At 40.5% G+C, this 12,760-nt stretch overlaps 1 protein-coding gene across 1 annotated transcript; it reads left to right on the top strand.

Annotated features, from left to right (window-relative positions):
- Positions 1 to 6,098: 6,098 nt before the first annotated feature.
- LOC101573017 (histone H1.0-like) lies at positions 6,099 to 6,683 on the top strand. Its single transcript, XM_004628306.1, has one exon. It carries the CDS (start codon positions 6,099 to 6,101, stop codon positions 6,681 to 6,683), a length of 585 nt encoding a protein of 194 aa, XP_004628363.1.
- Positions 6,684 to 12,760: the final 6,077 nt, after the last annotated feature.

The following is a 12,760-nucleotide window of genomic DNA, read 5'->3' as shown; positions in this document are numbered from 1 at the left end:
ATATATATAGATATATATATATCTATATATCTCACAAGGACTCTGTTAGAATTGATCCGTGGGAATGAGCTTTTCTTGGAGATGATCTGGCGATTTGTAACTCTAGCCACTGATGTCTGCGGAAGGTTGGCCTCTGTGTAAATATGCTGATGGCATTGCAGGTAATTAAAGTGTCAGGATAATCACTTACAGATATTAACAAATATCAATGATCCTTATTCAACGGACTTTCCCAGAGGTGCCCGGGTCCATTAGGAGCCACAGGAGGACATGGAAGAAACTGAATGGTGCCTTGCTGAAAAGTCTGTGTAATTTGAAGAATAGTTATCCAGATAAATGTTTTCAGAAGCTCTAGGAAAGATTTAAGTACACTGAATGGTCATTGCTAATTGAGAAGAGGTGAACGGATTATTTTAGAAACATCCAAGAAAGTCAAAAAGGACTCTTGAGAATGTTCTAGAAGAATTGTATGTTATTATCAACAATTGCTAAAGGGGTAGAGAAAGATAGCCAAAGTAGGGTGAAATATTATTTTCTTATTCAGCCAAAAATAAAATTTTATGAGCTATTAAAATGATTATGGAAAGTCCCTATTTTAAAATTTATGGCTTTATTTGCAAACATTGAAAGGTGCAGCACCTCCAAAACTTGATAAAACTGCATTCAATATTAAAATTACCATACAGTAAACCATAAAGTTTGCCTGTGAAAATAAATATGACAGATTCAGAATTTGTAAGCAAAATATACAATAGATGACAGCGACAAATTATGACCTGAATCTGAATTTCCTGTCCTTGCAAATGAAGGTGCACTGAGCACTCGGGTCTATTTATGACGATGGAAATGTGCGAGTGTCTAGCTTCAGGTGAACCCCTCCGATATTTGGCATTAATATTAGTCCACACACAAAGCTGCATTTTCTATTCTTGCAGGAGTTTCATGATGAAATTGAAAATAATGATTTGTTGTCACTACCTGATAGATCAATCCACACATGTGGATTTTGTACTTTATTGTATTTAAAAGGGCTTGGATAAAAGATTTTTGCTTTGCTTTATAACCAAAGCCTTGGGTCAGCATTCCTCAAAGCTCTGTGTACATAAGAATCCCTTGGGATAGGCATTAGAAATGCAGATTCAGCACCAAGCATAACTGATCTTTATGGAAGCGGCTGGAATAGTGGTCACCTGATAAGGGGTGGTGGGTGGAAGTAGGTTCGGGGAACTTCGTAAACGGGTGAATTGCAGCTCGTGTAAAATGTATCAAATACTACACTGAGGAGTTGTACACATTACTAAATATGCTATTCCACAGGTATAATTTTTAACAAAAATAAAAAGCAAAAGTGAAAATTCTTGAACCAGGCTGCAAAAGATTGTGCCTGAAGGCCTCGGCCCACTTCAGCAAGGGTGGGCTGCTGTTGGCTGAAATGAACAGGTCTGCCTGAGCGACAGAAATGCAGACAGAAATGCAGGCAGATATCTATCCTGAGCGACAGAAATGCAGGCAGAGCTGAGCCAGGCTTAAAATCATTTCGAGAGCACCAGCCGCTGCCTGTTTTTATAGCAAGCAAAATCTCTGCTGGTGCTTCTACAGTATTCTCAGAGACCGTTGTCTCCTGAAGGCATCCAAATTAGTCAAATCTTAAAGGTTTTATCCTTGTAAAGCCAGCAGAACAATAATTGGATAGAGTTATAATTCTTAGAATGGCAGAGTTACTGTGCTTGAGACCTGGCTTTTTACGATTGCCTCTCTCATCCATTTGCCTTTTAATAAACATGCTATAAAGCTGAAACCGCTCTGTCACAATCTGAGTGAACAAATCCTTCAGTACAGACTCCTGCAGAATGAAATATTTCCATATCACCTCTTACTTCTCTGTCCCCTCTTGTGGTTCACAGATTTCTGCAGTCTGCTTGATCGCTCCAGGTTTTATTTTTTGCAGACAGGAGCTTATGCTCGCTCCCAGGGGACGGAGTTGGGGCAGTGCACGTGCACACTCTCCTTGAGCCTCTCATGCGTCTTAGTAACCCCTCCACAGAATGCACTTGAGGGAAGCCACCGAATGAAACTATTACAAGTGACAAATGGAACGTTCTCCCAAGCTAGGTGGAAAAATTATCAATCATATCCCCCACCCCTGGTGTCAGGCTATACACAGTGGAAATCATGTATTATGTCAGGTCTAACTGGACAAACTCCAATTGTTAACCAACCAGAGGCCCCTAGCAATGAACACAAGGTAAAGGAGAAAAAGTGACCCCACAACTCAATTGTTCTTATTTCTCCCAGTTCTGAACTCTTCTGTTTCAGATGTTAAACAGTTGCTAATTTCTTCTAGTCATTAACATAGTTTGGCTCTGAGTTTTAAAACAAAAAGAGGACATGCTATTTGAAGTTTTATGGCTGTAGATAAAAATCTTTCTGTACACCATGAGCACACACATTTTTCAACAAACTACAACAAGATTGCACTTTTCCTTGATTCTTTTTCTTGTATAATCACATTCATCACAGGCAGTTCTCACCTGTACATGATATATCTTGCTTCTTCCTTTTTTCCCATTTCACTCCCCTCTTTTCAACTCCTTTTCCCCTCCTCATTTACAGAAATTTTGTGTTTTAGTTTTTCCTTGTCCCTTCCTTCCTTTCCCCCTCACCCTTCCTTGTTCTCCTTCCTATTTGAACATTTTCTTCCTATTCCCCAATATCTATTATACATTTTGTTCCTCCTTGTTTACATTTTCAGCTTCTCACACCAGAGAAACAATGTGTGTCTAATTTATTCCCTTTAAGAGTGTGGTCTCAAGGTGTGTCCATTTAGCTAGCAATGTCTCAAGCTAATTCCTCTTGAGAGCAGAGTAGTATTCCATTTTATTTAAAAAAGAAACCCTCATCATCTGTATCTGCTCATAGCTTGATAGGCACTTGAGATGCTTCTTAGATTTTGCCATTATAAACAGTACTGCTATAAAAATGACTGTCATATATTGCTATGGTATGATGCTTTTAATTCTTTTGCAAAGATACACAGAAGGGGAGTGGCAGGGTCAAATGGAACCTCTATTCCCAGTTTTTTCAGGACTCTCCACACTGGTCTCCACAGTGCTGGCCCCCACCTGCACCCCACCCACAGTGGAGTGGGCTTCACTTTCCCCACAACCCCATACATCCAGACTTCCGATACCTGAGAAGCAACCTGGGCTGACGTGAGTCACAGAGCAGCAGCCGGTTTCCAGCTGTGTCCCCAAGCTCAGGTTTGCCTCATTGTTTGCTTGCTCCCTGCCAACACAGAAACATCAAAGTAACAAGACATCAGGAAACAGCACTGCTCTAAAAGAAGATGCTGTCTCTAATTTGCTTATTTACTCAACAAATATTTAAAGGATGCCTGCCATATGGAAGACATTGTTCTAGCCCGTGGAAGGTGCAAGCCAGCAAGAAAGCAACATGTTCTCATCCTGTGTGAAATGTTTTATGGTCAATGTGACATTAATATTAATAGTAATGAGATGCAATACACAGCAGAATAAATATGTGGTAACGGAAAAGGGATTGTGACCAGAAAACCATTTCCTGCAGCTCTAAAAAAGTAGTTTACAAGCGGGTATGGTGGTACCCGCCTGTAATCTCTGCATTCCAGAAGGCGCAGGCAGGAGAATCCTAAGTTCAAGCCCAGCTAGCAATTTAGAGACTTAACAAGACCTGCGTCCAAATACGAACAAATACATAAAAGGGTTGGAAGTGCAGTAGTTCAGTGCAAAGGCTCTGGGTTCGAGCCCTACTACCACAAGAATTTAATTTAGTTAATTAATTAATTAATTAATTAATTGAAAATAGAGCTTATCTCCCAAATTTTAAGTCTAATGAAAGAAATTTGAGTGGACCTAAGAAATAAATTTATTGATTGTTTTTTTCCAAATTGTTGTAATATACATTCCATAAAATTTACCGTTGTAACCACTATACGGTTTGGAGATGCTAAATATAATCCTAACGCTTTACAGCCATTGCCATCACCCATCTCCACCCCCCTTTTCATCTTGTGAATCTGAAACTCTGCACTCATTACACCATAATTTATCATTTCCACCTCCCTCCCGACTATGGCAACCACTGTTCTACTGTCTGTCTCCGATTTTGACTGCTCTAAGTATCTCATGTATGTGGAATGCATTCATCTTTGTCTGACTGGTTCATTTCACCTAATCTAAAGACTTCCAAGTCCAACCACTTGTAGCGTGTGTCAAATTTTCCTTCCTTCTGAGGGCAGAACAGTGCTGCTGTGTGTCTACTCCACATTTTGCCTGTCCATCTCTCCTCCATCTGGGAACACTGGTAACTCCCACGTCTTAGCTACTGGGAAAGCTGCTGTGAATGTGGATGAATGATTACCTTGTTAAGTTCTTGGTTTTTGTTCTTTCTTGTATATATGCAGATGTGGAATTTCAGGCTCATATGATAATCTTATTTTTCATTTTTTGAGGAGCTGCCATTCTGTTTTCCACAGTGGCTGTATCATTTTAACCAACAGTGTACCAGGGTTCCAATTTCTCCATATCCTTCTCAACACTTATTTTCTGTTTGCTTTGTTTTGTTTCTTTGTTGTGTGTGTATGTTTACAGTAGCCATCCTAATGGATGTTTAGTGCTATCTCATTGTAGTCAAACTATGTGTTTATTATTAATATCATAGAAGAAAATAGAGAGGATTTGTAAAAACACATGAGGATAGATGAACATGTCTGTGGTATATAGCACTAGCAAGTTTCACTAGAGCATCTGTGGAACATTCTTAAGCTGGTTAGAGGATCCAACCAAAAATCAGAAATCTGGATTTTCTTTCATGTCACCAACAATTCCTGGCCAGAATACCTGTGACCAAGTAGAATTACAAAGGAGCTCCGGCTACCTCCCTTCCCAGACAACTTATTTTACTACCGAGGGCACAGCTTTGTCCATGCACAGGCCTATTTTGAAAGCACATTATAGGGCTGCAGTCTGAGGGTAACAATTTCAGGCTGGGAATTTGGCTCACTATTCAGTTGCTAGGGTCTGAATAGGTGGTAGGATAGCTTTTCACCCTCCAGAAATCCGCACAATAAACCAAAATTTTTCCATGTGAACACTTCTTCCTCAAAATGAATGGTATCATATCTAATCCACTTCTCTTCAAACTATCACCATCTTTCATTTATAGCATTAAATTCCTAAAATAAAGCTTCCTGGTAAGTTCAAGTCACCTCCCTTAGAACTAAGTATCTCTTTTACAATAATACTTATTGTATGACCATGCATATGAAAAATGAGTTTCAGGGCATATTAAGGTAATTAAACTGGAATAAAATTAAAAACAATTTTTAGGAAATACTATATTTTAATTGCTCAATATTAGTAGTTAGTAGCTGGTAGTCACTATAGGTACAAAATGTTTTTTGGTTTTCTTGAGATACGGTCTTGCCATGTAGTGTAGGCTGGCCTTGAACTCACTATGTGGTACAGCTTGGCCTTGGATCTGTGGCAATCCTCCCAAGTGCTGGGATTATGGGTATGTACTACCATGTCTGGCCCTAAAGTATTTTCATCATTATAGAAATTTCTATTTGAAAGCCGTGATCTAGGGAGCTAGATTTTCTTATATTTTGCTCATTTTTAGAGAGAAATTGGAATTATCTACTTAGATTGCATTTTTATGGTCAACTTGGTGATGTTTGAGCAGGGTGCCACCAAGATTCCTCTGGGATATGACTTGGGGAATTCACAGTGCTAATAAAAAGGAGAGCCAGAGTAAATCAAAAAGGGGCTCCTTAATTCCTTGTATTTAGCTCTAAAATGTAATATTTAAGAGACAGGGAGCTGGGAAAGAGGAGGCGGAGGAGGCGGAGGCAGAGCAGGAGCTAGGTGGTGCACAGCCAGCCCAGCGAGTTCTCCTGCGATCCATGCGGAGGCAAAGCAGCAGCGGCTCCTTGCTTACACCCCAGACAGCCTGAGTCCAGACGGGGCTGGTAGCTAGGGGCTGACAGCAGATCCCTCTGAGGGCTGGCCTTTGGGAAGTTGCATTCAGCAGCGGGACCAGGCAGGCCACCATGACCGAGAATGTCCGCCCCTGTGGCCAAGCCCAAGCTGGCCAAGGCCTCTAAGAAGTCCACAGACCACCCCAAGTATTTGGACATGATTGTGGCTGCCATCCAGGCCAAGAAGAACCACACTGGCTCCTCATGCCAGTTCATCCAGAAGTACGTCAAGAGCCACTACCACATGGGTGAGGACACTGACTCTCAGATCAAGTTGTCCATCAAGCACCTGATGACCATCAGGGTCCTCAAGCAAACCAAAGGGGTGCGTCCCTCCGGGTCCTTCCAGCTGGCCAAGAACGATGAGCCCAAGAGGGCAGTGGCCTTCAAGAAGACCAAGAAGGAGGTCAAGAGGGTGGCCAGGCCGAAGAAGGCAGCCAAGCCCAAGAAGGCTGCCTCCAGAGCTCCAAGCAAGAGACCTAAAGCCAACCCAGTCAAAAAGACCAAGAAGAAGCAAGCTGCCACACCCAAGAAAGTAAAAAAACCCAAGGTTGTCAAGTCCAAGCCAGTCAAGGCATCCAAGCCAGTCAAGGCATCCAAGCCCAAGAAGGCCAAACCAGTGAAGCCCAAAGCCAAATCCAGTGCCAAGAGGGCCATCAAAAAGTGACAAGGAAGCCTTTTCTCACGGACACTCCTCTCTCTCACTCTCTATAAATACTTTTTTCCTTTCTTCCTTGATTCTTGCAATCCTTTGCCCCATTTGTTCTGACTCTATAAGAGACTTTGGATTCCTCAAAAATTGTGGAATAATTGCTTTTTCCTTCCAGTTGTGCAAGAACAGTAACAACAAATCTCATCTCTGTAACGATGAGGATGTACTTACATTTTGTTTTGTTGGTTCGCTATTAATCTTATGGGATTCAGGTTTGGGTGGGGTGTGTGTTATGTTAGGGGGGTTGCTATGAGGGTAGATGGGGACGGAGAGAACAGGCTTAGTAGTTTGTTCTCCTAGAGGAGAGGGAGCCCAGGAATTAATTGTAAAGGTTTGTAGGAGTGTCTTTAAGGTTTTCTTTAAGTTGGGCACCCCTGTGAGAACTTCACAACCTTTGGTGTGTGTGTGGCAGGGAAAGCAGCAGTGGATCCGAGGCCAGGTCCTTCTCTCCTTGGTCTGTATGCCCTTCTGGCCTCCCGATTGTCTTAGAGAAGAGGAGGGGGACAAGTTGCAGTTGCTTGGAGAAACTAGCCTCTCCCAGCCAGAGAGGAACCAGCCATGGATGGGGAGGGGGTCTGTGGTGTTGGCGAAGTCTCTTAATGGGAGCGGAAACTGGGTGAAGGGTAGGGAGTCCGTCAGCCAAGTGCCTCACCGTGCCCTGATGAAGCTTGGGTTTTTCCACACAATTTGATGGATTATTATTGACTTTGGAGGAGGGTTCATTTATTTTTTCTCTGTGTTTTGTTTCTTCTCTAAAGCTGTGGCTTTGCTTGGTGTGGTGGGGCTCCAGTCCCACCACCAGCTGCTTAAAAATTTCCCTATCTCTTTTTATTTAAGGTTTTTTTTTTTTTTTGTGTGTGTGTGTGTGTTTTTTTTTTAAGTAGATGTAGAGGGCAGGGGCAGGGAGTGGATGGTAAGACAGACTGCAGTTGATTTGGAATTTGCTACATAGTTATAGAGATAGAGCTATATGCATGTCTGTGTATTTGTATATATGCATACTGAGGACTACTACTTAGGTTTTACATGGGGAGCTGGGAGAGAAACCCCGTACAGTTGTCTGTCTTTTATTTTTAATATGAAAAATCATGCACTTGCTCCACCCACTCCCACTTTTTTTAAACAAGTGTTACTTGAGCTGGAAGAAATTTACTGTCATTGTAATTTTAAAACTTTAAAATAAAATCTGGAAAAGGAAAAAGCTGTAATACTTAATATGTAGTTGTGAGCCCCATGAGAGAACCCTTGTGCGTGCCTGCTTGGTACTTCCCTGTCCTCTTTGTAGCTAAAGCAAAAGTATACACACAGGGCCACAGAAGAGAAGAGATGCAAAAACTTAGCTTCCCTGATTGGAAGGTCGCGGACCATTTCCTGAAACTTCAAAAACATTGTCAGATGCATCTCGTCTTCTGTAATAAGATTTATATGACAGCTTGGCAAGTGTGTCGAACATAAATGCTGCTGGATGGAAAGTAAAGTCACTTTGAGTTTAATGAAGTCAATAGGGCATTTAAATTCTAATAAGATAATGATGAATGCTTTTAGATCCAAACAAAACAACTGCAGAAAATCATGACAGCGGTCCACTCACCCCAAAACAAAATGGTCAAGCGTTCTAATACACTGTCCCTAAGAAACCACACATCGTCACCGCTGAGTTAGACACAGAGGCCTAAAAGTTTAGTGTGGCTTTTGTCATGGAAACTAGCCTATTTGGGACCAGTCCCTTTGTTGCCATGAACAGAACAAGCTCTCAGCCAATATTTGTTCAACTATATTAGATCTGCAACACTTATCTAAGTTGCTGAAACACAAAGAGAGTCTGTATGCATGCTTAGGGTTCCTTAGACAAATATAAGGATTGCGTGACCAGTTCTACTTTCTTTAAGTCCTATATCGTATTGCTTGCTTCCTCAAAAATAAACAGAAATCTTGCTTCTTAAAAATCTTCCTATTCATACCTTTCTTCACATAATCATGATAATTCATTACTAGGATATATTCTCTGTTACTAAAATGCATGCAAGAGTGCTTGCTTTGGCAGCACATATACTAAAATATATGCAAGAAACTTGCAAATCATTGATATTAAAAACTGAATTATAATTTATAGAGTTCCATATCAAGAAAGGAGCTTGGGTATAATCTGCTAAAATACCTTATATTGCACATGAAAGAATGAGCCATTCTTTATTTTTTTTTTATTTTTATTTTTTTTTAATTTTTTTTTTATTTATGTGTGTGTGTGTATGTGTGTGTGTGTGTGTGTCCAGCTCAGCCCACCAGGGGGCGGGGCTGGCTGGCATGTGGTGCTGGGGGATTGAACCGCGGTCCCTGATGCTTTGCTAAGTTTGTTCTAAGTAGGTGCTTTAGACCACTGAGCCATCTCACCAGCCCGAGCCATTCTTTATTAAATGAGAACCCATACACAGATAATTGCTGAGGTAGGATTAGGTTACATACTTATGATCTTTAACTATCAGTTCTTTTAGCTAATCGTATAGAAAATTTTAACAGTAATGCAATTTATCAAGCATTTACTATGATCCGGGCAATTTCCTAAAGATAAAGTGAATACATGTAGTCATTCATTTAAATTATCTCTTTAATCTTCTAACAGAGCTTCAGTTAGGTGCTGTAACACCATTTTGAAGAGAGAAAGCACAACTTAAAAGAAATCTGCAGTTCTCTAATGTCCAATGGCTGGTAAATGCTAAGGCAAAGACTGAAATGCAAACCTGACTCTTGAGCCTGAGCTGTCAACCACTGAATTGTGCTGTGCCTGGGCAGGTAGCTCTCCGGAGATGAAGGAAATGCTCATGTGTAGGGAAGCGAGAAGCCACTTCATCATCAGTGAGAGTGCTGGGCAAGAGCAGAACCGCAGGGAGCTGTTTGCCACAGGCGTTTTTATATTTCCAAAGTCAGTTGAGTGATGTTAGTAGAACAAATACAGGTGGTAATAGTTATTACTTTAATTCATACCCAGAAATAACTGTTGGCTTTATTCCGTTTTCATCAAAGCCAAAACAAATATTGCCCTCAAGTTTAGGTGATGGAAATGTCATTTCTTCTTATCTAGGAAGGATGAGAAGGAAGAAATTTTCACATAAAACATACTAACAGAACTGAGAAAATCAAATGGAATAAATAGGGCAAAAGATTCTCTATTTCCCTAAGGCCTTATAAAACCTTTCCTGAGACCAAAATATTTATTTATGTAATTTTCAGTTTGAATAAGTTGTGTAGAGTTATCAGTTTTGACCGAGTACCCCTCCATAGATTGCCATGTAGTTAATTTTTTTATAATGTGATACACACATACTATATGCTCTCTAGCTATGTAGTTACCCATCATTTCTACTCAACAATTTGATATCTGAGTCAAAAAGCAAATGAAATTGTGATGGAACCGTAAGGTATATGAGCTGGGCAAGGAACTGAACTTGTTTACTGGTGATGTGCTTTTGTCACTGATTCTTGTTTGGGATTATAGGACCAGGAGCATCAATATATTTAAATGGAAACCTATCTTGATTTCTTGCCAGATGATTTGGCATGTGACATATATCCTTTTACAAACTTCTCAATGTTTCATGTGTTAGAAATATGCATACACTTTTCAAAAATAAAAAGCCTTTCTCTTCTTAATTTCTTATATGTTTCTTTCTTATTCCAATTTTACATGCATATATCTGGTAATATTAATGACTTGTTGGAAGACAACACTATGTATTACAACAAATACTGTGAAATTCATATGCCTTTAAGTGAAATTCTGTATCACTTGTAATTTTTTTGTTTTAATTCTAACTTATACTCTCTTAAAAAATAAAAAGATTAAATCTTTAGAATGACAAAATAATAGTTTTAGATCTTAATCTGTCCTTAGCAGCAACCACTCAGAACTCTTGCTTGCTTATTCTGGCAGTTATTGCGAAGCATCCAAGTAAGTGTCCAAATAATATGCTCTTTGGTTTGTCCTTGATCTATCTATTTTGGGCATCATCTATTAACTTCTTATTATATTAGATGATTTTATGTATGAGTTTCTCTTATATTTTCTTATGTATTCCTAGAGAGCACCAACTGGGGGGCCCTCAAGTTCTCTCTTGCCTTCCCATTCTCTTTCCCTTCCTTTTAAAAAGAAAACTATCTATGTCTCACTATGCAGCTCAGACTCATGGTGATCCTCCTGTTTTCAGCCTCCCCAGCACTGGGATTATGGTGTGCACCACCACACCCAGAGTCAGTGGTTGGCTCAGCATGCCTGAGGATGGGGCTGGCACAGCATAGTGGTGTGGGGGATTGAACCCTGGTCCATGCGCTTGCTTGTTTACACAGGTGCTTAGTTTATTGAGCTATCTTGCTAGCCCCATTCCTTCTTTTTTAAAATTAAGTTTACTGGTACAATTTAGATATACATAATGATAACATTCACCAGGGGGAATTTATACTTGTCTATGATACTTCTCAGTTCCTCTCTTCTGTCCAATCTCCTCTCCCTCTTCACGCTCTCTTCTTATTTGAAAGGCTTTGTTTCTATTTTATCCCCCCTCATTTTTCTTTTCCCTTCCACCTTCCCCCCAGGTCCCCTTTCCTTTTGAACAAGTACTTCCTATTTCATACTACCTATTACACATTTTGGTTCTTATTTACATGTTCAGTTTCTCACACCAGAGGGACAATGCAGTATTTATACATAACCATTCACTTTATTTCCCTTAAGAGTATGGTCTCAAGTTTATGAGACCTAGAAGACAGGATGCAGTTGGAGATCATGAAAAGAAAAATTCTTCTCTTCCTTTAAAAATTTATTTTCTGTTCTGCGAACTATCTCTGCTTTCTCCTTGATCTTTTTATTCTTGTTTTGTTTTTCCATTTTTACTTTATTAGCACATGTTTATAGTCATCACGTTCACACTCCTTGTGCAAGTCGGTGCATGTACAGGACACACCCATTTGTTATCTCCTGTCCCTCATCCCTCCCCCTCTCCCTCTTGGTACTTTTTCTATTTGAGAAACATCAACCCCTTACTTCTCAATATTTATCTTTTATTTTGTGCATTATTTATACTTTTGGTTTCTCTTATAAGAAAAACCGTGCAATACTTAAGCTTGTGTGTCTGCTTTAGTTCACTACCATGGTTGTCTTAAGGTGCCTACATTTTTCTACAAATGACTCACTTATCTTTCCTTATGGCAGAGTAGCACCCTATTGTGTGTAAATGCCACATTTTCTTTATCCATTTGTCTGTAGATGTACACACAGGCTGCTGTTGAGACTTAGTTATTATGAATCACACTGCCGTGAACATAGATACACACGAATTACTGTTATATGATGTCTTTTCATTCTTTTTACATTTTTTATTCGTCCCAGTTTGCAGTTGATAATGTCTACATTCCTTGTGTGAAGTTGGTACATATATCTAACACATTAATTTTCTCTTTCTTGTTTGTTTTCTCTACTGTTCATGGTGGGAGCTTTTCTCCAATATCTGCATTTTGCTTCCTCATGTTTAAAACTGACCACTAAAAGCTGATTTTCCTTGTTCACACGTCTTGAACGCACTCGGTGAGTTAGATAAGCCCCATCCCTTTCATTAGAGGAGGCTTGAGATGTGTTGTCTCTGGATATTCTCAACTTCTTTAAAATAAAACAAACAGCCGGCGGGACCAACTCCGGGTCCCAGCCCAGGTGCAGCGTGGGTCAGACCCTCTTCTACCCCCATGGGACGCACCCCACCACTCTGCAGCACCTCCCCCACCTGGCCCGCCAAGTAGGAATTTCTGCCGCATTCCAGGAACCCTCAGACCCAGTCCTAGCCCAGACACAGTGAGTGTGTGGAAGAGCTCCCTCTCTGCCCCACTCCACCTTGTGCCCTCCAGGCTCAGCTCAGGCCTGGCTTACATGCCTCAGGTGTAACCCTGCAGCTGCAATCCCTACAGAGAGGGTAGAGGATAGAACCACTCAGCTAGTCCAGGAGCAGAACATCTTGCTGGCACAACAGGTTCACCCTCAAGGGCAGCAG

This window comes from Octodon degus, unplaced genomic scaffold, assembly GCF_000260255.1.
Source record: "Octodon degus isolate 3935 unplaced genomic scaffold, OctDeg1.0 scaffold00022, whole genome shotgun sequence".
In the NCBI taxonomy this organism is placed as follows: domain Eukaryota; kingdom Metazoa; phylum Chordata; class Mammalia; order Rodentia; family Octodontidae; genus Octodon; species Octodon degus.
This window is presented reverse-complemented; position numbering and strand designations above follow the sequence as displayed.